Source organism: Periophthalmus magnuspinnatus, chromosome 12 (assembly GCF_009829125.3).
Source record: "Periophthalmus magnuspinnatus isolate fPerMag1 chromosome 12, fPerMag1.2.pri, whole genome shotgun sequence".
Lineage (NCBI taxonomy): Eukaryota > Metazoa > Chordata > Actinopteri > Gobiiformes > Gobiidae > Periophthalmus > Periophthalmus magnuspinnatus.
The window spans coordinates 16,796,837-16,822,696 of NC_047137.1; the positions used below are offsets into that span (position 1 = coordinate 16,796,837).

General features: G+C 39.2%; 1 protein-coding gene across 2 annotated transcripts in view; it reads right to left on the reverse strand.

The window, feature by feature from the left end:
• LOC117379315 (sodium- and chloride-dependent GABA transporter 2-like) overlaps positions 1 to 19,076 on the reverse strand; it is a 59,574-nt gene extending 40,498 nt beyond the window's left edge. Inside the window, exons 1-14 of one of the 2 annotated variants that reach the window (XM_055225612.1) lie at positions 18,898 to 19,076; positions 15,431 to 15,565; positions 15,222 to 15,362; positions 14,331 to 14,418; positions 14,025 to 14,157; positions 12,755 to 12,889; positions 11,049 to 11,152; positions 8,984 to 9,108; positions 7,092 to 7,204; positions 6,167 to 6,304; positions 5,037 to 5,139; positions 4,614 to 4,714; positions 3,916 to 4,086; positions 2,420 to 2,580 (exon numbers count right to left, since the gene is read on the reverse strand). In XM_055225612.1, coding sequence (XP_055081587.1) covers positions 2,437 to 2,580; positions 3,916 to 4,086; positions 4,614 to 4,714; positions 5,037 to 5,139; positions 6,167 to 6,304; positions 7,092 to 7,204; positions 8,984 to 9,108; positions 11,049 to 11,152; positions 12,755 to 12,889; positions 14,025 to 14,157; positions 14,331 to 14,418; positions 15,222 to 15,362; positions 15,431 to 15,565; positions 18,898 to 19,015 — 1,749 coding nt within the window. In that variant the 5' untranslated portion in view covers positions 19,016 to 19,076 and the 3' untranslated portion in view covers positions 2,420 to 2,436. Of the gene's footprint in view, positions 1 to 555; positions 2,581 to 3,915; positions 4,087 to 4,613; positions 4,715 to 5,036; positions 5,140 to 6,166; positions 6,305 to 7,091; positions 7,205 to 8,983; positions 9,109 to 11,048; positions 11,153 to 12,754; positions 12,890 to 14,024; positions 14,158 to 14,330; positions 14,419 to 15,221; positions 15,363 to 15,430; positions 15,566 to 18,897 lie in introns of those variants that run through there. The other variant, XM_033976010.2, reaches the window with a different exon arrangement.
• Between the last annotated feature and the right edge of the window lie 6,784 nt (positions 19,077 to 25,860).

Below are 25,860 nucleotides of genomic sequence, written 5' to 3' on the forward strand. Positions count from 1 at the left end.
CTGGACTAAAGCAGGACTAAACCAGTACTAAACCGGGACTAAAGGAAGACTAAAGCAGGACTAAAGCAGGACTAAAGCAGGACTAAAGTAGGACTAAACCGGGACTAAACCAGGACTAAACCGGGACTAAACCAGGAGTAAACCAGGACTAAACCGGGACTAAACCGGGACTAAAGCAAGACTAAACCAGGACTAAACCAGGACTAAACCGGGACTAAAGCAGGACTAAACCAAGACTAAAGCAGGACTAATCCAAGACTAAACCAAGACTAAACTGGGACTAAAGCGGGACTAAAGCAAGACTAAAGCAGGACTAAAGCAGGACTAAACCGGGACTAAAGCGGGGCTAAACTAGACTTGTCTCATTAAACTACTGTCAGCAACTAATAGTGATTGACGTCTTCTCGACCAATGAGCCGCTTCAAAACGACCCATAGCCCCGCCCCCTTTCTAGAAGCTCCCGTGACGTCTTTCTTTTTGCTTTTTCGTCACATTTTTTCCCATCTTTCAACATTTGAAAAAGAAGTGGACTAAGCAAGTAAACACAACCCAGGTGAGTGAAGTGTCTTGCCCAAGAACACAACAGCACTTTATTTATACCAATCACATCTGTACAGGTCATTTTTGAAACCATAAAAAAAACAACGACATTGTGCAGTTTACAGTCTAAAATGTGTAGCATGATTTAATTACTTACTTTACAACTCATTTTCAACTTGAGTTTTACAAAATATGACACAACGATGTACAAAAAGTCTATGACACAAGTTTAAGTCGACAGCGTCACTCTCTGGAAAACAGTTTACCGGCCCAGAAAGTTCTCTACGTTTTGTGAAACAGTAACATCACATTTTACATTTGAAAGTATTTATATATGTGAAATTTGTCCCTGAAAACACCATTGAGAAAACGTGTGCTGCTGCGTCACTTTAAACACAAACAGCTGGAGCCGAGGGAGACGTGAGCGTTAAAGGGCCGGTATGACGCCGTTTTATGATCCGTGTTTTAATGTTTCCTCGTCACAAACAGACCTGGAGTTGTGTTTTGTAAATAATAAAGTGTTACTGTATTTTCTGGAGTATAAGTCGCTCTGGAGTAGTGGAGCAGTGATAAAGGCCCTCGCCACCCCTTGCGACTGCGGGATTCAGGCCACAGTGAAGATCCTGCCTTTCGTTCCCGCTTACATCGCCCCTCCCCCCAAAATCAGCGTCTCAGTTATACTACTCCATTCACCATTTATCACATTGTCACGCCTTCACGGTTGGAAATAGAGGTATGTTCTCATTGGCTTTTTTGTTCAGTATGATGAAAGGAATATGTGTACCAAATTTCAATGGTCTATGACAAAGTAATTATTTTTCATCCCAGTTAACCAAAACCCATGTATTTCAATGACAAATGTCAGACGTTGCCATGGCAACACCTTTGAAAATAGAGGTATATTGTCATTGGCTTTTTTGTTCAGTATGTCAATTGGGATGTCCATGCCAAATTTTAAATGTTTGTGACAAAGTAATTTTTTGCATACCATTAAAAGGTTCAAGGGGGCGCTGTGGAGCAATATAATGTGTGACCTGTGTAAATTGTATATCTATGTGTTCAGATCAACATTTTGAAAAAAAAAGTATATTCATGCCGGGAAATAGGACACTAACTGTGTGAGGTACACGCAATTAAAAACTTTAAAAAATGGCTTTTTTTTCCCAGGCTGGCCACACCCACATTTTATAATTTAGAAAATTCCAAAAGAGTTCCCTATAATCCCACAATCCCAATCTTTAATCACACATGGGTTTAGTGGGATTTGGCCAAATTTGAAGTGTTTGTGATGAAAACTGTGCGAGAAAATGTCCTGAATGTGAGGGTGTGCACTTTTGTCGTTCCCGGGTTTGATCCAATATGGCCGACGTCCTGTACATTTTAGGGCGGGGCCATAATATCATTTTTGTCATGTCCCGACATGTTCTATTTTTTTATGTGAGTTTCAGATTTTTACGTCGACTTTTTTGCGAGGCGGGCTCCCATTGGCCCCATGAAAATCAAAGTTTGAGGTGGCGCTACCGAGTCATCTTTTGTTATTTTTTCTCGGGGTCTTTTGTGACAATTAGAGCTCGTCGAGTTCTAATTTTTGACACCACTCACTGCCATGTCGGGGCGTGTTTACTACTTGATTTTTGCCATTTTCCACGCTCCGGACGCGGTTTTAATGTGTGGTTCAGTGTGACAAAAACGACATTTCACATATAAGTCGCACCCCCGGACAAACTATGACAAAAAAAAGTGACTTATAATCTGGGAAATACGGTACTCAAACGTGTGAATGAAACAAAACACAACTCCAGGTCTGTTTTTCATGAGGCAACGACATTAAAACACGACTTACAGTTCAAAAGAGTCAGTTTTTTGCGTAATACAGGACCTTTAATGTTTGACCTTTTATAAGTTGGAGTCGGTCTCTGACACAGGGACGTATCCGTTTTTAGACACGACGTCTTCAGGAGCAAAAATGACCAGTAACTTTTCCTGTTCCCTTTTGGTTTTGGGCAAGTCGTCGGACGGAGTGATGAGCAGCTGGATGCGCTGAGGGAAAACAGTGTAAAGATGAGGATAAACATTTATTACGAGAAAGAAGAAAGAAGAAAAACAAACAAAAACAAAAAAGAAAATGTTGATTTATTGTTTTATTCGTCTGATTGCATGTCTTATGTCTCTTGCAATAAATAAAATAAAATAAAAATAAAATAAAAATAAATAATACAATAAAATAAATAAATGAATAAAAATAAAATAAATAATAAAATAAAATAAATAATACAATAAAAATAAATAATAAAATAAAATAAATAATAAAATAAAAATAAATAAATGAATAAAAATAAATAAATGAATAAAAATAAAAAATAAAATAAAATAACAAATCCCTGTTCCCTAGCTCATGGTGATGTTCTACCCTCCGTCTCTGGTCTCCACATGAACAAAATCAAGACATAAATATTCGTTTGTTTGTGTGCACAGGTAAATATTTATCATGCGTACTTTTATTTGCACTACTGGGGAATTTTTTGGTTATTTTTTGGATATATCTTAAAATTTAAACTGTAAACGTTTGAATTAATAACTTGTTTGACTCATTACAGATGCAAACCAACGACAGAAGTGTTTGGTTCTATTTATTTATTGCAGCTCATGACTTTTTAACAATATGACACATTTAGAATAGTTTTTGTGGTTTAAATCTGCTCTGGGGTTCTTCTGTCAGTGGCACATTATCGTCTGTCGTCTATATTTACTTCAGAATAGACTTTAATGCAGTTTAAGACTAGACTGAGGCTCTTTTGCTGTGTATCCTGTGATCTGTATATTTATTTTTTAAAGTTTTTTTTTTTTTATGTGAAGCATTTTGATCAGCTGAAGTTGTTTTAAATGTGCTAAAGAAATAATCTTGAATTGAACTGAATGTAAAAACCAAATATAAATAAATCCTGCAGAAATACAAGGCGCAGTCCGGTCACCAGGGGGCAGTAAAAGTACTAATGCAGTAGTTTGAATCACAGTAACGCAGTAATACCTTGTTGTGTGAAGAAAACAAAGTAAAAGTAGTAAAGTAAAACAGTTTAGGTGTCTGTACTTTACTTAAATACATTTTACAGTGGATACTTTTTACTTTTACTTGAGTACATTTGAGAGCAGTATCTGTACTTTCTACTTTACTACATTTTTGAACAGGACTGAAAAGTAAAAAGTACTTTTCGTATGATTTGAGGAGTTATTTTCACTTTTTACTCTTAAAGTACATTTTTAAACAGGTGCTTAAATACTTTTACGTTAAGTTGATTTTTTCGTGTGATACTTTTACTTTTATGTGAGTACTTTTTCCCTCTGTGTGTGTACTTTTACTGTTCCTGAAGTACTGACCTCTCGGAGCGTGCCCTGTGTGGTGCTGAGCTTGTAGACCATCCACAGGGGGATACAGATCATGGAGGACAGAGCGAGCAGCCACCCGATCACGTACCCCCACCACGGGTACACGTACTCGTTATTGTACTTCAGAGGAGTGTATTTGATCAGGGAGAAGGCGAAGGTTCCCTGTGAGACAAAGCATCAGTGCGGGACATTACAACACGTTAGATCTGTCTCTTAAAGGGCCGGTGTGACGCTGTTTTCTCTGTTCTAATGTTGTTTTCTCGTCACAAACAGACCTGGAGTTGTGTGGGTTTTTTTTACATTCAAACCCTGTATATTTAGACTGAGTTCTTCTCTCAAACTGAAAACACTCTCTTCCACCTTGTGATGTCATCATGTGGTGATACAGGAAGTGCTCCGCTGTGTTTTAAAACTCCACACACCTTCATTTATAGAATCATTTCAGATCTGGAGTTGTCAATTTCTACTGAACTAAAGGTTAAAAACTACCACTTCATGACATCACAAGGTGGAACAGAGCATTTTGTGCTTTGGAGATGTTACAGACTAATAATAAAGTTACTCAAACATGTGTGAATGAAACAAAACACAACTCCAGGTCTGTTTTTGAGGAGGGAACAGCATTAGAACATGGATTAAAGCTCAAAAGAGTTATTTTTGTGTCATATAGAAGCTTTAATTAAACTCACAATGCAGGTGGCAGGAGTTAGAAACAGCCAGCAGTACTTGATGTACGGCCCAGGGCGATATCCAATCATGTCTTCAATGTTGTCGTAAAACCGATCAGCTCCTGAAATAACAACAAAGTCAGAGTTTGGTAAATAGTCACATTTTTATACAGCGCTTTCCCACCTTCAAGTCACGTTTCTGCTTTTGTTGCTTATAATTTACACAAAATCCATGTAAAAAAAACCCCACAAATATCTGAAATCTTTTACTGAATTGCTCCTATAGCCGTGTTCTTCAGTTTAATAATGAAAAACTTGGTGGTAAAGTGACAAAACACCAACAAATACGCTGCAGGTACGTTCTGTTTCATCTCTGCATGCACCAGCGCCCTCTGGTGGGTATTTGATTCATAACACTCGTCTCTTTAGTTTCACAGATCTTACCGTAGGCCCAGGCGATGCACACGGTCTCAAAGATGGACATGAAGAGGAGGCACATCCCACTGGCTGCGTAATAATCAAAGAGCTGGAACACGTACATGCCGCCCTAGAAACGCAAAGAAAAGAGCAGGACTTTAGGATTAGGTCTGATGTTACGCTAAATTGACTCTTTTGAGCTTTAAACCATGATATAAAGCTGTTACCGCACCAAAAACAGACCTGGAGTTGTGTTTTGTTTCATTCACACATGTTTAAACCTTTATTATTAGTCTGTAACATCTCCAAACCTCAAAACGCTCTGTTCCACCTTGTGATGTCATCAAGTGGCATTTTTCAAGTTAGCGTCTACCTTTTTGTTTAGTAGATTTTTGGCAATTTCCAGAGGCTGAAATGATCCAAATGATTCTAGAAATGAAGGTGTGTGGAGTTTAAAAACACAGTGGAGCACTTAATGTATCACCACATGATGACATCACAAGGTGGAACAGAGTGTTTTCAGTCTAAATGTGCAGGATTTGTGTGTTAAAAATGTGTGAATGAAACAAAACACAACTCCAGGTCTGTTTGTGACGAGGAAACAACATTAGAACAGATCAGAAAATTGTGTAATATCAGAACTTTAACTTGTTTAAACAGGAAATAAAGTTTAGATTGAACGCCACAAATATTTTTAGCCAAATCCACCGTGTTTTTATGTACAACAGAGGTGGAAGAAGTACTCTGTTTTGTTACTTAAGTACAGATACTGGAGCAAAAAAAATACACAAGTAAAAGTATCACATGAAAAAAACTAATTAATTAAAAGTACCTCTTTAAAATGTGAAAAATTAAAAGTATTTCACACAGATTTTGAGTCTTATAAAACTTCAAATGTGGTGATTTTGATAAATATTTGAGCTGAATTTTGTTTAACAGAAACAACTGAACTGATCGTTTTTTCCTCATTGTTTTTACTTGTATATTTTAGTTTGAGATCTCGCACAATAGTAAAAAAAAATACTTTCACTTTTCAGTCCTGTTCAAATATGTAGTGGAGTAGAAAGTACAGATACTGCTCTCAAATGTAGTGAAGTAAAAGTAAAAAGTACCAAATACAATAAGATCTTTTACGTGGTTTTGAATGTGTGTTTTACCTCCATCAACATAATGAGCCCCATGAAGAACGAGAACAGCACCACGAACGCCAGGAAAATCTCTCGGCGGTTTTTGCGTCGAAACACGGCCGGATACATGTCGACGATGGCCGTCACCAAACTCTCCACGCACACGAACTGAGACACGAGAGAAGACGGGTTCAACATGAAGACAGGACTTCAGCAAAATAACACAAAATACAACAACTAAGAATCACTACAGGGCATTAGACTTAAGCAGCAGTGGAAGAAGTACTTTGTTACTTAAGTAAAGCAGAAAAAAGTACTCAAGTAAACTTAGAAGTAATGCTTTTACTTAAGTAGATTCTTCCATGTGATAAAGTATCCGTAAAAATGTACTTAAAGGGGGAAAAGTAAAAGTATTTCATCTTATTAGCTTATAAACTTAATGTTATTTTTCTATCAGTTTTTATTTGTATGATTTTATTTTTGCTCAAATTATCAACGTGTTAAAAATAAACCCTCAGACTATAATAAAAAATACTTTTACTTTTCAGTCCTGTTCAAAAATATAGTGGAGTAGAAAGTACAGATACTGCTCTCAAATGTAGGGAAGAAAAAGTAAAAAATATTAACTTTAAAATTTAGTTAAGTAAAGTACAGATACCTGAAGAAGAAAATAAATAAATGTACTTTACTACTTTTACTTTGTTATGTACCACTAAACTATTGATAAACCATTTGTTCAATATAAATTAAGCCTTTCTTCATGATTAATTAAGGCTAAGTAAGGTGTAGTTATTATACAGTGTAACTAAACACTGCAAAACACAGTAAAACCTCACACACACAGAACAAACAGTATGTGCTTTGGTGTCAAACTTGAAACCCTGTGGTTGATGGGCAAACGCTTAGCCACTGCCCCACACTTAGATGTAAATAAACGTGAGCGTCTCGTGTTTACCTGACTGTCCAGACCCAAAAACACGATCATGACGAAAAAGAGCGTGGCCCAGAGAGGAGAGAACGGCATCATGGTCACAGCTCGAGGATACGCAATGAACGCCAGACCTGGACCTGCGGGAAAACAACCAGAGAAGAAGAGAGAGTTTACACGTGAAAACAACCAGAGAAGAAGAGAAAGTTTACACGTGAAAACAACCAGAGAAGAAGAGAGAGTTTACACGAGAAAACAACGAGAGAAGAAGAGAAGGTTTATACGTGAAAACAACGAGAGAAGAAGAGAGAGTTTACACGTGAAAACAACCAGAGAAGAAGAGAAAGTTTACACGTGAAAACAACCAGAGAAGAAGAGAGAGTTTACACATGAAAACAACCAGAGAAGAGAAACTTTACATGTGAAAACAACCAGAGAAGAAGAGAAACTTTACACATGAAAACAACCAGAGAAGAAGAGAAACTTTACATAAGAAAACAACCAGAGAAGAAGAGAAAGTTTATACGTGAAAGCAACGAGAGAAGAAGAGAAACTTTACACGAGAAAACAACCAAAGAAGAAGAGAAACTTTACACGAGAAAACAACGAGAGAAGAGAAAGTTTACATAAGAAAACAACGAGAGAAGAAGGGAAACTTTACACGTGAAAACAACCAGAGAAGAAGAGAAACTTTACACGTGATAACAACCAGAGAAGAAGAGAAAGTTTACACGTGAAAACAACCAGAGAAGAAGAGAAAGTTTACATAAGAAAACAACAAGAGAAGAAGGGAAACTTTACACGAGAAAGCAACGAGAGAAGAAGAGAAACTTTACACGTGAAAACAACCAGAGAAGAAGAGAAACTTTACACGTGAAAACAACCAGAGAAGAGAAACTTTACACGAGAAAACAACCAGAGAAGAGAAACTTTACACGTGAAAACAACCAGAGAAGAAGAGAAACTTTACAAGTGAAAACAACCAGAGAAGAGAAACTTTACATGTGAAAACAACCAGAGAAGAAGAGAAACTTTACATAAGAAAACAACAAGAGAAGAAGAGAAACTTTACACGTGAAAACAACCAGAGAAGAGAAACTTTACACGTGAAAACAACCAGAGAAGAAGAGAAATTTTACTGTCACACAATGGGGAAATTCCAGTCTTGCAGCATAAAGTTTAACAACAGTGGGACGCAATAAATAAAAGATAAACAACGTTCAAAAATAGACTTCTAACACTTTAACTAATCAAATGAACTGGCTCTGTGCACAACATCACTCTACCTCACTGTTTTTAGCGTTACTACTTCCTGTTAGCGTCACTACTTCCTGATAGCGTCACTACTTCCTGATAGCGTCACTACTTCCTGTTAGCGTCACTACTTCTTGTCCAGTTTTATCTCTATGAGGTTTTTGCAGCATCACACTAAAATAAATAAATATTTAAAGATGAGGCAGTGGACAGAGAGCTGTTAACCACTACACAAATAAAATTAATACTTCACCAGAGACACTTCTGATGTTTGTGTCTCAATGCTAACGCTAATGCAAATTTTGAGGCATAATAAAACTGAAGTATTATACATGTAAAAATAATTGAGTAGTTTTTATTTTAATTCATTTGATTTAAAAAGGTTGAGTTAGCATTAGCTTTGAGACACCATGAGCCAACTGCTGTGCATAGAGCCATAAAATACTTTGAAAAGGAGTTAAGGCGTACAAATAATACAAAAATAAAATACAACACTGTAAGTAGAGTAAAAATATAAAGGTGTAAAAGTATTCTGAACAATGAGTGTGTAGTACATAGCACACAGGTAAATAAAGTGACTCCAGAGTGATTCACATTATGACACACAGACAGACATATATTATAATGATCTACAAACAATATAATTAAAAAAACAAAAAACTTACCAGACTCTGCCACCTCAGAAATAGGCACGTTCTGTTCATACGCCATAAAACCCAGGATGGAGAAAATGGCAAAACCAGCAACAAAACTGGTGCCACTGTTCAGAAAACACAAGGACAAGCAGTCTCTGCAACACACACGCACGCACGCACGCACACACACACCCCCACACACAAACACACACGCACACACACACACACACACACACACACACACACAAGGGTCTTTAGTCTACACTATGGACTATTAGAACAATATTGTAACAAGATCACAGACGCAGAGGTGGAAGAAGTACTCAGTTTTGTTACTTGAGTAAAAGTACAGATACTGGAGCAAAAATACTCAAGTAAAAGTATCACATGAAAAAATCTGCAAGGCAAGTTTATCTTTAACACTGTTTCCCCATGTTTAGTCCTGGCTTAGTCCTGCCTTAGTCCTGGCTTAGTCCTGGCTTAGTCCTGGCTTAGTCCTGGCTTAGTCCTGGCTTAGTCCTGGCTTAGTCCTGGCTTAGTCCTGGCTTAGTCCTGGCTTAGTCCTGGCTTAGTCCTGGCTTAGTCCTGGCTTAGTCCTGGCTTAGTCCTGGCTTAGTCCTGGCTTAGTCCTGGCTTAGTCCTGCCTTAGTCCTGGCTTAGTCCTGGCTTAGTCCTGGCTTAGTCCTGGCTTAGTCCTGGCTTAGTCCTGGCTTAGTCCTGGCTTAGTCCTGGCTTAGTCCTGGCTTAGTCCTGGCTTAGTCCTGCCTTAGTCCTGCCTTAGTCCTGGCTTAGTCCTGGCTTAGTCCTGGCTTAGTCCTGGCTTAGTCCTGCCTTAGTCCTGGCTTAGTCCTGCCTTAGTCCTGGCTCTGGGACCAGCAGGAGGCTGGTCTCTGAAGTCCTCAGAGTGTGAGATGGTTCATATGGCACTACCATGTCTGCTCTGCTTAAGTAAAAGTATTAAAATACCTGTTTAAAAATGTACTTAAGTAAAGTACAGATACCAGTACTTAGAATGTACACATAAGTACATTACTTTACTATTTATACTTGGTTATGTTGCACCACTGCAGAAGTGTTGTGCATAGTTTGGACATTTGGAGGGTTAAATTAGTAGAGGCTAGTAGCTACGAGGTCAAAGGTTATGTTTGTGATCTATAAATACACAACTCTACATAGAAGTGTGTGGTTTGAGCCAAAAACTCTGAGCTTTACGTGATGGGGCTTTCAAGACAAGACAAAGTAGTACAAAGACAAGAAGTGACTAAGTTTGAGTAAGTTTGAGTAAGTTTGAGTAAGTTTGAGTAAGTTTGACTAAGTTTGAGTAAGTTTGAGCATGTGTCTCCAGGAGGTTAGACTCACTGGCCAAACGAGCCTTAAGACAGAACAGAACATCCAGAACACTGCTGCTCGGGTCAGGACTAGAACCAGGAAGAACGAGCACAAAACACCCACATGTCAGAGCCACATGAACCATCTCACACTCTGAGGACTAAACCCGGACTAAACCCGGACTAAACCCAGACTAAACCCAGACTAAACGGGGAATTAGTGTTTCAATTTTGTGCAGTTTAAACCTGGAACATTCTTCCTGAAGATGTGACTCAGACCTCGACTTTGACAAAGTTTAAATCCAGACTCAAACGGTTCTGTTTATCTGTGAATGTGACTGAAAGGGTTTTATTCTGCCTCTTCTGTTTTAATGTTAATTTTATGATGATTATTTATGTTTTAATTTGTTGTATTTAGATTTTAATGTCTTTCTTATTCTGTAAAACACTTATATAACACATAAACTCGCCTTGTCTTTTTGTCAGAATTCCATATTAAAGTTTTGTAAATAACCCCAGGGCCTTGTTATCAGGTTTTGTTTCAGTTTAGGATCAACATTAAAGCCTTATGTAGGGTTATGGTTAAGGTTAGACCCAAGATGAGAGTAGAGATTATGGATTTACTTTCAAAAAATACATTTTAAAGGCGAGAAAATGGCTGTGGGAAGGTAGGTACGCTCCAGTAGAACATGATGACTGTTGCAATGAATATATATCAATATAATAATAAAGGAATATCTCATGTAATCGACCGTCGCAGTGTTTACCTGTAGCAGTTATTGTTGTACTTGTTGTAGCTCCCCAGTGCAGTCAGAGATCCCAAACAAATGGCATAAGAGAAAAAGATCTGAGTGCCAGCGTCCATCCACACCTGAAACGAAACGAAAAGTTAAAGGCCCCGTATGACGCCATTTCTGATCTGTTCTAACGTCGTTTCCTCGTCACAAACGGACCTGGAGTTTTGTTTTTTTTTGTTTCATTCACACGTTTTAACACACAAACCCTGCGTATTTAAACTGTAGTCTTTTCTCAAACGGAAAACACACAGGAAAATGGAGCTGGTTAGCTTGAAAACTACCACTTCATGACATCACAAGGTGGAACGGGGCATTTTGAGCTTTGGAGATGCAGACAGACTAATTAAAACGTGGCTTAAATCTCACAGAAATCCATTTTGTGCGACACCGGAGGAGATTTAACCACTGAAAGCACGTTTGAATCATTGTTTACATTGTACAGTTCACGTGCTAGGTGCTAACACGCTAATTATTGACTTTCGTGAAGGGAAAATACTACGGGAGGGCATCGGTTAAGAATCAAACCTGGCACATGTGAAGAATGCTTTATGGTTGACTGATTTGTAGCACTTTGAGGTAAAGAGTGAGAGAAGGACTCGTGACTCGACTCGTGTCTCCTGGAGCCTCGTTCTGCTTTTTCACGGGGAACAGATGAACTAAACAGGAAACGACAGGACCCTTACCCACATAGTACAAATGGGAAATATAAAAATAAATGGATAATACTACAATTTTTGGAGATATGCAGAATTAGAATGTTAGAATTATGAAGTATGTTGTTGAAAATTTGTAAAAATATTATAAATGACAGGATAAAAAAATTGTTGTTGTTGTTTAAAAAATATAAAATGTACAGAGACGATGATAATAATAACAATAATAAATAAAAAAAAATAAAAATACATAAAAAATAAATAAATAAATACAAATAAATGAATGAATGAATGAATTAAAATATTTATAATGCACTCTTCATTCCATAGAATCTCAGACTGCTACAATAAATCATAAATGGTCACTTTTTTATGTAAAACTTTTTCACTTTTCAGTCACTCAAAGCACTTTATATCATGGAACCACTCAAACAGAGGTGTGTTTGTGGTTATTTTTATGATCTATTGATGTTTTGTGCTAAACTTGACCTTAAACAAAGACAATTACGGGCACATTTTAGCACTTTCCTGAAGCGTTGTGAAAATATGGCCGTTATCCTAATCAAGATAATGCTAAAACATATAAAAGATTTTAATTTTGTCCATATCATGCGCCCTTACGCCCACATTTAGCAGGACAAATACTGGTTTGAATCATAGACTGTATACATAAATGGACATAGCTAACCTGTTAGCCGCCGCGCTCCAAACAGGAAGCGATCATGGGCTGCACTTCCGGCTCCAATTCACCTTATATTTGAAAATTAGCAAACTGTCGCCCCCTCTATCGCCTGTAGCAGCACTCAGACTATGGAACAGCGCCCTCTGCCTGTCAGATCCTCTCAGTCTTTAACACAGTTTAAGAAAAGACTGAAAACCCCCCTCTTCTCCCTGGTATTTAACACTAGCTACTCAGGATATACAGGTGTTTTGTGGTTCGTATTAAGTTGTTTTTAAATGTGCTGTATAAATAAAGTCGAACGGAATAAATAAATATAAATATCGACCAAATTAAAATGGCACCTGGGGGTCGGCCAGTCGTCCCAAATCCGGATAAAGGTAGAACTGGATCCCGATGGCAGCTCCAGGCAGAGTGAGACCTCGGATCAGCAGCACGATCAGCATCACGTATGGAAATGTGGCAGTGAAGTAGACGACCTGGAACGAAAAAGAGAGGTGTGCAAAAAATAAATAAAGGTAATGACATTATAACATGGATGAAAGCAAATAAGAATACATTTTGTGGAATACAGAACCTTTAAGGTCATAGGTCATGGACATAGCTAACCTGCTAGCCACCACGTTCTAAATAAGTGATCATGGACGCACTTCCGGCTCTATCGACTCGTCATTTTGGTCTTAAATGTTCGTATTAACCCACTCTACATGATCCTGGGGTTAATTTTTGAGTTTATTTTTTAAGTTTATTTTGTTTTTTGTTTAGTTATTGTTTTGTTTTTGTTATTTTTATGATGTACTTTTTGATTATTTTTAAGGTTGTTGTTTTTTTGTTTATTTTCTTTTTTTAAAACTTGCTCTACATGATCCTGGGGTTGATTTTTGAGTTTATTTAAAATTATTATTATTATTATTTTTTTAGTTATTTTTATTATAATTTTTTATAAGTTATTTTCCCCTTTTTTGTTGATTTAGTTTATTTTTTTAGTTGTTTTTAGTTATTTATTTTGGTTATTTTGAGTGTATTTTTTTTGTCATTTTGGTCTTAAATGTTCGTATTAACCCTCTACATGATCCTGGGGTTTTTATTTCACTATTGTGTCTGTAAAATCAAGATATGAACATTAATAACAGACAAATCAGGCGCCTTCTTCTCCTGAGGTCACTCCTGTTAGCGTTAGCAACAGGTTTGATTGACAGCGTTGCTAAGCGCTCGCTCCCTGCTAAACAAGTGGTGTGGTCAGGAATGGGCGTTACCTCCAACAGCCTCGCTCCTGATTGGCTCTTTGGTTGCTATGATACTCGTGGTCGCAATTCCAAACATGCAACTTGGCTCCAAATTAGCCGCTATAACCGCTCTAGCCTCGACGAGCTTCAGTTGACTGGAGCCGAACGTCGTGGGTCTTTATACAGTCTCTGGTTTTAACTTTCTGTTTCCAAGGAATCATTCAGGTGCCACCTCCAAAAAGTTGCACCGTGTTGCTTTAATAATTAATTAAACTGAAAACGCGACTGCAATTGAAATAAATCCCAATAATAAAGTGATACGGCCACGATTTTCTTTCCGATCAAACAAAACGAACGCTGTATTTTAAAAGTATCTGGGACGACATACTTTTCCTGTGGATTTGACCCCTTTCCAGATGCAGAAGTAGCACATGATCCAAGCGACGAGCAGACACAGAGCCAGGTCCCAGTTCAGAGACCCCATGTGGTCCAGGCCGGAGGAAATCCTCAGAGCTCTCCTCCTGCAAAAACATAAATAATAAACACACATTCGTAGTGGATCAGTTTAACAGTTTGTAGACTCTTTTGGTCTCGACAATAATCAACACAACGCTGAGTTTTAAGAGGTTAAACTCTAATGATCATGATCTAAAGTTGGTTGAAATTTCAGCTCTAGAATCCAATGAAAACTCACTCCCAAAACTCGATGACTGGCGATGTGGCGTTGACGTAGAAGGTTTGATTGGCCGATGAGTTTCCTCTCTGTAACTCCATACAGTTTGCTGAAAAAAATGAAACTTATAATGTTTTTGGTGAACCCTGATCAACCCTGAAAACCCGCAAATCTCTAAAATAAGCTTGTTGGACCTGGATGTTGAATAATGTGTTTTGTATTTTATTATTGGTTCCGTTTTGTTCTGTAGTTATTTGAAGGATAAATAGCAGAAATGTTCACTTTGTTTTAAGGCTACGCACACACATACACTGTTTATATAAATGGACATAGCTAACCTGCTAGCCGTCGCGTTCCCAACAGGAAATGATCATGGATGCACTTCCGGCTCAATTCCCTTTCTATTGAAAAACTCGTCCCTGTTTCTGTACCTGTTACTTCAGACTTGCCATTTAGGTCTTAAAAGTTCATATTAACCCTCTACATGATCCTAGTGTTTTTATTTCACTATTTTGTCCGTAAACCAAGATATGAACTTTAATAACAGACAAATAAGGCGCTTTCTTTCCCAGAGGTTGCTCCCGATAGCGTTAGCAACAGGTTTGATTGACAGCGTTGCTAAGGGCCTGCTCCCTGCTAAACCAGTGGTGCAGGCGGAAAGGGGCGTTACCTTCAACAGCCTCGCTCCGGATTGGCTCTTTGGTTGCTATGACATTCACGGTCAGAATTCCTAACGTGGAACTCGACTCCAAATTAGCCGCTATAACTGCTAGCCACATGGGGACTAAATGCAGAGTCTAGACCGGGGTTAAACTAGGACTAGAACGAGACTAAACCAAGTGAAAACACAGCCCTAAACACATAAATAAACAGTATAGAACGATAACAATACTATAACAGTCCCTTCCTCACCTGTGTTCCAAGTGTTGTTGCACGAAGACCACGGCAGGTCCCAGGAGAAGGAGAAGTACAGGTAGAAAATGCCCCAAGCCAGAACAATGATGTAATAAAAGTTGAGCAGAGTCACGATGACCTGTGTCCCGTATCCCAGACCTGCAGAGCCAAAAGGAGCGTGAATACTTTTAAATCCACGAGTCGATTCAGCTGTGACGTGGACAGACCTTCAAACAGGGGGCTGATCTTCCTCCAGCAGGTGATCCCGCCCTCACTGGTGAACTGACCCAGCGCCACCTCCAGGAAGAAGACGGGAACGCCGCACGTGAACAGGAAAATGAGGTACGGGATAAGGAACGCGCCTGCACACAGAATTAAGTAGAAAGGTGGAAAAGTGTTGTGTAAAAATGTGACTTTTTAACCATTTTACCAGTGGATTTATACAGACTCCACGATCGTACGGAGTGGGGGTCAATGTGGGTGAAGTGTCTTGCCCAAGGACACAATGGCAGCATGTTCTAGAGCAGGGGTGTCAAACTTATTTTCACCGAAGGCCACATCAACAAAATGGTTGCTCTCAGGGCCAGATGTAACTTTAAGATAAATGTCACAACGTTTTAATCTTGTTAATTGACTGTTTCTATTTCCGTTCTATTTATTACATATTCAAGTTGAAAATATCACATATGGATTTGCATAGACATGAAAAAATGGCTGTTTAACTGTATCTCCTGATAAACTGACATTTTAAGACAGTCATACCTTTTAATTTACTTTATCGCGGGCCACATAAAATGACGTGGCGGGCCGAATTTGGCCCACGGGCCTCGAGTTTGACACCTGTGTTCTAGAGTCACTACTGTCATCTTAAAGAGGCACTATGTAACTGTGTGAGAGAGGGTCCGCTACCTGCTCTTATTATTGTGCCTAGAATGTTTCACAGTATGGAGAAAAGCAGAACAAGGTACAGGTCAGATCTGTGAACAGGCAAGCCCATTCGCAAAAAGAATGGATGTTTTCGGTGTATTTTTTTACCTTGAGATAATTATAATAAGTGTGATATTTTAAAGGGGCCGTATTACGCTTTTCTGATCTGTTCTAATGTCGTTTCCTCGTCCCAAACAGACCTTGAATTGTGTTTTTTTTGTTTCATTCACACATGTTTAACACACAAACCCTGCACATTTAGGCTTTTGAGTTCTTCTCTCAAACTGAACTGACTCTGTTCCACCTTGTGATGTCATCATGTGGTGATACAGGAAGTGCTCCGCTGTGTTTTTAAACTCCGCACACCTTCATTTCTAGAATCATTTGGATCATTTCAGTCCTGGAATTGCCGCTTATCTCGACTGAACTAAAGGTAAAAGGAGGAGGAGTTAACTTGAAAACTACCACTTGATGACATCACAAGGTGGAACAGAGCGTTTTGAGCTTTGGAGATGTTACAGACTAATAATAAAGTGTGACTCAAACATGTGTGAATGAAACAAAACACAACTCCAGGTCCGTTTTTGATGCACAAACAACACTATAACATGATTTAAAGCTACAAGAGTCAGTTTCGTGTCATATAGAACCTTTAAATTGCCTCTAAATTATAACAGTGAGAGGTTTATGTAAAGTTATTGTTTGCATTTATTTTATTTTATACTAGTGTCTCCAACGAAGCAACAAAACATTCTGATTCGGAATGTTTTTTTCATTGTTGTTCGTCATAAAATCGATTTGATATAAACAAAAAAGTGGGTTGTCCATCACCGTCTGTTAGAAAAGAACAGCCCTGTATGAAATGTGTCTATAAAAACTCCCAGAATGCATCACCTGTTTGTTAATCATTGATACTGGAACATTTAACCTCAGATCACACGATGCATAAGGATAAAGACGAGACAAACAAAACAAAACTGAGACGGGAAAGAGGATTTTAGCTGTTTTACTTCACAAAAAAATGGAAAACACTCCAAGGAAAAGCAAAACTGGAGACTTTGGAGACACAATCAGGGTTTAATAATCTGGAAATTAACTTTTATACACACACCTGCTCCTGTTTTTAATGTTTTATATAGACTGTTTTGTTAGTTTTTCTTTTTGTATTGCATTGCATTGTATTTAAACTGAGCGCCCGAGTGTTCTCATTGTGTTTCTTGTATAAATAACTATTAAAAAAAAGAATATTAAAGCTGCTATGACTACACAAGACTTCTACAGATTGTCTTGCTTGTTTATTCTCTTCATATAATCAATAATAATGTATTTTTTATTGTTTTAAAAGGACATGGACCACGGCGTTGTTAGACTGAGAGAACATTTGACTGGACTGAAACACATCTGTACGAACGACGACTTCAAATACAGGAAAATGCGACGTCTCACCGTAGAATTTATCTCCAGTTCAAGTTTATTTCTATAGCACATTTAAAACAACTTAAGCTGGCATAAAAGTCACAAAAACACCATTATATCCAGTGTAGCTCGTATTAAATGCCAGGGAGGAGAGGTGTGTATATATAGTCTCCGTGTCCTCCATGACCGTCTGATCTTTCGGTGTTTGTGGATACGGTTTAAAATGGCCACGTTTCCGGCTGGACGCTGTGAGCAAAAAGGCAACAACAGCTGTCTGACCCCGACACACAAACTCTGACCCATGTCCCCCACAGAAAAACACTTCAGCAGCTAACCAAGCAAATCTCAACCAGCAAAATACCTCCTCACAATTAGAGAATGCGACGCTCTATTTTATTTATAAATGCCAAGGGATTTTTATGACAATATTGTGAATTGTAGTTTTAAGATGACAAATGATTAATTGGATTTTTTAATGTTTTTTATTTTATTTTTTTTTAATTTTCAAATCATGGAGAAAAAAAAATAAAATTGTGTATGTGTGTAATAAAAAGTGAATTATTTCTATGGAAAAAAAACAACTGAAAAAAATCTACAAAAATACAGGAAAAAAAAAAAAAAATTCCATAAGCTGTATTTTTTTAGTTATTAATTTATAATTGATAATATAAAAATTACCATTTCAAGATCGGGTCATTTTAGGTGAAACTAGATAATTCTCACTTTAATAGACTATTTTTGAATCCATATTTATGTGCATATTTTTTATTACCCAGCAATTATTGTACTTTGCTGTTGCAACACTGAAATTTCTCCATCGTCTGACAAATGAAGGACCTCTTTTCTTCTCTTTCTTCTTCATTTGCCAAGATTTTAAGATGTACGTTTTAAACTTTCTGATTTAGAGTCTTTTCTCTTCAACTTCTACCACAGTTTGAGACGTTGACTTTATCTTATATTATTATATTTGATTGATTTTGTTGTTTTTAAAAAGGTCTTATGTTACACAAAACTGACTCTTCTGAACGTTAAGTCATGTTCTAATGCTGTTACCTCCTCAAAAACAGACCTGGAGTTGTTTGAGTAACACTTTATTATTAGTCTGTCTACATCTCCAAAGCTCAAAACGCTCTGTTCCACTTTGTGATGTCATCAAGTGGTAGTTTTCAAGTCAACATCTACCTTTTACCTTTAGTTCAGTCGAGATAAGTGGCGATTCCAGAAGCTGAAATGATCCAAATGAAGGTGTGTGGAGTTTAAAAACACAACGGCGCACTTCCTGTATTGCCACATGATGACATCACAAGGTGGAACGGAGTGTTTTGTATTGAACTGTAAACGCGTCACTGACCTCCTCCGTTTTTGTAGCAGAGGTAGGGGAAGCGCCACATGTTTCCTAACCCGATGATGGACCCGGCCACAGACAGAACGAACTCCATCTTGTTACTCCACTGGCCCCGCTCCTCCATCTTCTCCTCCGACGCCGGCTGCACGTTGGACCCATTGGACTGGCTGGAGTTGGTAATTTCTCCTGCTGGGTCAAAGGTCAAGGGTCAAATGTGCAACTTTTAGTACATATAGTTTAAGTATATACCGTGTTGGGAAGAATACTTTGATTAGAAAATGGATTTAGTCACAGAATGCAGTACTGGACACCCAAATTAAAATGTATTTCGTTTGTGTTATGTTACATGGGCCAGTCAGAGTACTGTATTCTGAATACTTGGAGTACTTTTACACCGAGATGCATTTAAATCATAGCAAAAATATGACATATAATAAATATAAACAGCTTCATTTTTGTTGTATTGTGCAGTTCAAAGCCAAAATTGTGTGATCAAGAACTTTAAAGCAAACTCTAATCTGAAAAAGTAACTGTACTGGAATACAAGTACTCAAAATTGGTATTCAGATATATATTTTGAGTATCTGTATTCAGTTACTTCCTCACACTGAGTATATATGAACTCCAACAGTCACAAAAACACACAAAAGGTAAAAGTTTTGAGCTTCTGATGAACAGACCTGTCATCGCAGAGCTCGCTTCTTTGTTGTGTCTTCAAAGTTGTCTGTAGAGATGTTCCAGGGCGAGTTGAAGTTTTAGTATTTAACCGGCCTGTGGGGAGGGGTGTGTACTGCTAAACTTAGGCCGGCCTCCAGTCTGCTCCCTGCTCCCCCCCCCCCGCAGATGACACGTTATGGTTTAGCCAAGTGTTTAGTAAAGAACTGTACCAGCCCATTTACAAGATCACGTTTAGCTCATCGGAATCCACCGACCTAAAGCTAAAACGATGATCTAAAACAACAAAAAAGCATTGCCGTCCCATTCAAAGACCAAGGTTTAGTTTGTTTTCATTCCTGACAGTTCGACCTGCTCACTAGCGCCTCAGAGTGGTCACATCAACTGATTTAAACATGTTTTGGCGCTGTCTTTCTTCAGGACAGTATCCCAGGTGTGTGACAGTAAAAAGGCCCCCTCATCCCGGTTTAAAGTCCCGTCGGCACGTTTCCGTATTTCGATTGGCTCCTTAATCGATGATGTTGCTTCGTCCCAGTCCATAATGTTAAGCTGACACTTTGGAAAGCAATCAGCAGTTGTTTTTTTGTTTACTTTTAATGGCGACATTTTGAAATCATGTGTTTGAACGAGTCTAAAGAGTCAAAATTACAGGACGGCAACAGGAAGTTGGTGAAAACTGATCATTTTCTGACTATTTGGGATTTATAACATAAGAAATCATTTGGAGATTACATGATGTTGTGTGTTGATTCGTTAATTCATTAGTTCAGCTGTTTTTAAAGAAGCCATCTTAGGTTATTTTATGATCTGTTCTAATGTTGCTTCCTCGTCACAAACAAACCTGGAGTTGCGTTTTGTTTCATTCACACATGTTTAACACACAAACTCTGCATATTTAGGCTTGAGTTCTTCTCTCAAACACAAAACGGCATCGTATTCGTGGTGGAAAAGTGAACGGTTGAGCTAGAACAATGAACGGCACAACTGGAGAAGGCTGTGGTCCACCTGCTGCAAAGTGAAGCTAAGCTAACGGCTAAATGTAATGACACGGAAGCGCTTTTTCGAGACATTAGGATGCATGGAATACCCGAGGGATCAGAAAAAAAGTGTTGGGCTTTGTGAAGGAACTCATCCACTCCAAGCTGAACCTGAACCTGAACCGTGGTTTGGACATAGACATCGAAAGACCACAACACTTCGGCAGCACAGAGAAGAACAACGTAACCCCAGGAAAAGGAAACCAAATCCAAACGGAATAGAAACAAAAAGTCTATATTCGACCAGGATTACACAGCAGAGGTACAAAAGCAAAGAGGTTTGTGACGTTTTGAGACAAGTTAAAGAACAAAACATGAAGAACTGCAAAACGTGAAGAACTGCACAACTGCGGACGACGAGCTCCCTCAGAAAGACACAAACTTCTCACTAACAGAGGAACGTTTCAGTTAATGAATAAATATAAACTGAAACAAAGCAGCTGCAGAGATATTTATAAAGGAAATGTCATGTTGGCTGCAAAGTTGAAACACTGCTCTATGTAAAGAACAAGCTACTTCATTTTTAAGTTTCAAAAGTCGTAACTGCACTTAGCGCCGAAGTGTTAGGCCTAATATTTGTCAGAGACGACCCCATGGAGCTATTAAAATAACATTAACCTTCGCTGAACGTTTAATCAAGTCAATTATTATCAGCTAGTGCTTCATTTATTTATGTATTTTTCTTTCTTGGTTAGAGTAAACACAAGAGTTATGGATCTGATGGAGGAGGATTTCCACATGTCTGACGTCATTCTCGGTGCCTCTCTGAGCCTGTTGCGTTTGTGTAGTAATGAGTTAAAATAAATCCTGACATGACAACGATTCCTCTTGTATCATTACACCAGATTAACACACACGTCCAGGACCTTGTGACCGGGCTTCTTCCCCTTCTCCTCCTTCCTCTCCTCCCTCCCCCCCCCTTTCCTCCCTCCATCAGGGACAAAAGCAGCTGAGATCAGTTCTCACTGGATCGGGCCTGTCCTGGTCTGGACTCGTGCTCACACAGAGGGAAAGACGGCTGAATGTATACAGAAGATACAGCTGTGCAGAGGTGGGCAGTCGAACTTTGTCCACATGTGTTTTGTGGACCTGGAGAAGGCATTCGACCGTGTCCCTCGTGGTGTCCTTTGGGGGGTCCTCCTGGAGTATGGGGTCCGGGGCCCTTGCTAAGGGCTGTCTGTGCCTGTATGACCGGAGCCAGGGCTGCCCTTTGTCACCAGTTCTGTTCATTATATTTATGGACAGAATTTCTAAGCGCAGCCAGGGGCCAGAGGGGGCCTGGTTCAGGGGCCGGAGGGGGTCTGGTTCAGGGGCCGGAGGGGGTCTGGTTCAGGGGCCGGAGGGGGTCTGGTTCAGGGGCCGGAGGGGGTCTGGTTCAGGGGCCGGAGGGGGTCTGGTTCAGGGGCCGGAGGGGGTCTGGTTCAGGGGCCGGAGGGGGTCTGGTTCAGGGGCCAGAGGATCTCATCTCTGCTGTTTGCAGATGATGTTGTCCTGATGCTTCTTCGAGCCAGGACCTGCAGCACTGGGGCGGTTTGAGCCGAGTGTGAAGCGGCTGGGATGAAAATCAGCTCCTCCAAATCCGAGGCCATGGTTCTCGACCGGAAAAAAGTGGCACCCCCTCCAAGTGGTGGAGAGTCCTTGCCTCAAGTGGAGGAGTTCAAGTATCTCGGGGCCTTGTTCTCGAGTGAGGGAAGGATGGAGAGTGAGATTGACAGGTGGATCAGTGCAGCGTCTGCAGTGATGCGGTCGCTGTATCGGTCCGTTGTGGTGAAGAAGGAGCTGAGCCCAAAGGCAAAGCTCTGGATTTACCGTCAGTCTACGTTCCTGCCCTCACCTGTGGTCATGAGCTCTGGGTAATGACCAAAAGGACAAGGTCTCGGATACAAGCGGTGGCGGCTGGGCGCACCCTCAGGGATTGGGCGAGGAGCTCAGTCACATGGGAGGAGCTCAGAGTAGAGTCGCTGCTCCTACACGTCGAGAGGAGCAGCTGAGGTGGCTCGGGCATCTGTTCAGGATGGGGAGGTGTTCCGGACATGTCCCACTGGGAGGAGGCCCCCGGGGAAGACCCAGGACACATTGGAGGAACTATGTCTCTGGCCTGGGGACGCCTTGGGGTCCCACTGGAGGAGCTGGAGGACGTGTCTGGGGTGAGGGAAGTCTGGGAGTTCCTGTTCAGACTGCTGCCCCCGCGACCCGACCCCGGATAAGAGGAAGAACATGGACGGATGGATCTATTGCTAAAAAAATATATATATTGAAAAACATACACCCTTATTGTGAGCAGGGTCACCTCTCCACAGATCTGACCATTTTACTAAGAATACTAAAGAACTTTCAATGCAATAACATCTCCCATAATGACATAACCTCCAGCAGAAAAGTTCCATAGTACACCGTTTAAATAAAACAGATCTGAAATGCTATAGCGTGTGGAACAGTGATGTTATTTAATGCTTTTGTATCCACAGACAAACTCATCGTTAAAATTTAGAAACAAACTATTTTAAAAATGTCGTTTTAGGCTTTGGGTCACTTCATGTTTCTAATGGTGCTAATGATTGACAGGAAAAACGCAGAGTTTAAAGTGTAGATTGACCTGTGACCTCTGGGCAGGTGACTGTTATGTGATGTGTTACACTACAGTCAGAAATATCCCTGTGTTCATAAGTTTTGATTCAACACATTTTTAGGTCTGTAGTTTGGCTTGTATTCATATATTGTTATTTCACACTTTATTATCTGTCCATGAAATAAGTTTTACACCAACAACTACAAACTAAATACATTTAAACGTGACAAAACTACTCTAAAAAGTCCTATTGTGCTTGTTGTCGCTCTATAGTTCTAATCTGACCCCTCCGAAGTAACTATGCGCCACTGGGGAAGCCTACACGTATCACCGATTTAAAAAATATATATTTGGAGAACGAAGAAAACTACTTTAACTGGTAAAAAGCTCTGAAAAGTCGATTTTGCAGAACAGGTGCTTCATTACCCTGGTGCTGGTTCTGTACACATTTCAGAACCTGTTGAGCAGTAAAAGTAAATTCAACAATTCTGTCACGGGGCAAAAAGTTGGAGTGAAGACGTTTAGCTGCTTGTGAAAGTCGCTTCTTCTTCAGTTCTGGTCAGATTCCTGCTGGACACCGCTTTATATCTGTCTGAAGGAGGCGCTAACGACACTGAAGCTCACACACCTGTTTGCTGGCTACGTCTAATGAGTCATATTTAGCGTAATCATTCAGGCCCCTAATGGGTGCACTCACAACTATTAGCGTCCTGGCTTTTAGCATACTGCCTCACCCTACTGTTGTTATTCTTTGTTTAGATTTAGGTCTGAGGATGGAGTTACAAATAGGAGATGGATGATGTATAAAAGGTCCTACTCCTGCTCAAAGATGGATCGTCTTTCGTTATAAAAAGGCGTCGTGGGCCTGCAGTTTACCGTTTGTGTAGCGATGCTTTAAAAGTCCTATGTATTTCACAATTATTTCAAAACATTATTCAAACCTTCCTTGGAAAAAAAATCAATAGACGCCATTTTAATTAATTATTGTATTTTTTTGCACTCACTGAACTCATTACTAAACACTATATCGCCTTTTTGTTCAATATATGAAGTAGGATCAGTATATTTTTGGGGTTTTCTTTGCACTAGGGAACATTTTTGGTGATTTTTTTTTAGCTGTATGATCGGATTTAAGCCGTAAAAATATGAATTTATAACTTGTTTTATTCATTACAGATGCAAAATAACAACAGAAGTGTTTCATTCTGCTGTTTATTTCTTGCAGTTCATGATTTTTTAACGATATTACACATTAAGAATCATCTTTGTGGTTTAAATCTGCTCTTGGGACCCAATTTAGTTTAAATATTATAGTTTATCGTCTATATTTACTTTAGAGATACATTGAACTTCAAAATACGTTCTTGTGACAGGTCTACTCACTGCCAAAGACGTTTTTAGATGGTCTAAAACTGCAGAATACTAAAATAAATGGAATAAGCTTCATATTTTATTTTAATAGGTTCTTTTTCCAGACCAAGGTTTAGTTTGTTTTCATGTATAAAGGTCCTACTCCTGCTCAAAGATGGATTGTCTTTCCTTTAACTCTCCTCTCAAACCATTTCTTTTCTCTGGCTCAGATCTGAACCTCTCTCTCTTCAAAGTTGTGGTTAGTGTCTTTGAGATGGAGATGAACAGCAGACTGTGGTCCTGAGCTGCTCTTGTGACGGTGTTGGTACGTCCTCTTATGAAGCGGCTGTTTACACTCGCTGCGCTGAATGGAGTAGACCACAACGCTCGGGGGTTTTGTCCTTCGGGTGAACGACTTTCTGTCTTAAAAGTGTTCGTAGGTTTGAAATAGACTGAAATTTCATACTGTCTGAAAATGGACGAGTGGTGAATCCTACAACTTTTTGTCCAGTGACAGATTTGAATTGTTCTTTTTACTGTGGATCAGACTTACATTTTACAGTTAAGGATTTAAACGTCTTATATTCTTGTACGATTATAACATGGCTTAAAACTCACATCGTCAAAAACACACATGGAGTTTTTTTTTTTGCTTCATTCGCACCTTCCTGAGTAACACTACAGCCACTTCTTACCTTTTATTTTGTAGAGATTGGAAAATTGATTGTAGTGAAGGCGTCTGGAGTTTAAAATGTCCCGTATTACTTCCTGTATTACCACATGATGACGTCACAAAGTGGAATAGAGAGTTTTCTGTTTTGAGAGAAGAACTGCAGGGTTTTGTGTGTTAAACATGTGTGAGTGAAACGAAAAAACACAACTCCAGGTCTGTTTGTGATGAGGAAACATTATAACAGATTAAAAAAAAGCGAAATATCGGATCTTTAAGTAAATAAGAACACAACAAACGCATCCCAACCCAAAATCGAGTAAAAATTAGAAGTAGCAGTTAAACTTTGTAGCAAAAGACACTGGGTCTTACCTGTGGGAATACAAAGCTCAGAACCAGCACCTTGGTGGAAACGGGGGATGAGTAACTTTCCTGATGGAGGAGCCACCGCCTGACCGTCTCCATGGAGATGTTATCGCCGGAATATTCTATTATTTACCAGAATGTTCCACCTCATGGCAGTAAAACCATCCCAATGAGACAAGCTATTTTTAAGCAACACAAAATAGAGAAAAGCTCTGCAAGGAAAGTTACATGGTGCACCTTAAAAATCAACAAAAATACTTATAAGTTTATCAGTTTTTGCAATGTATAGATTCAAATGAGTT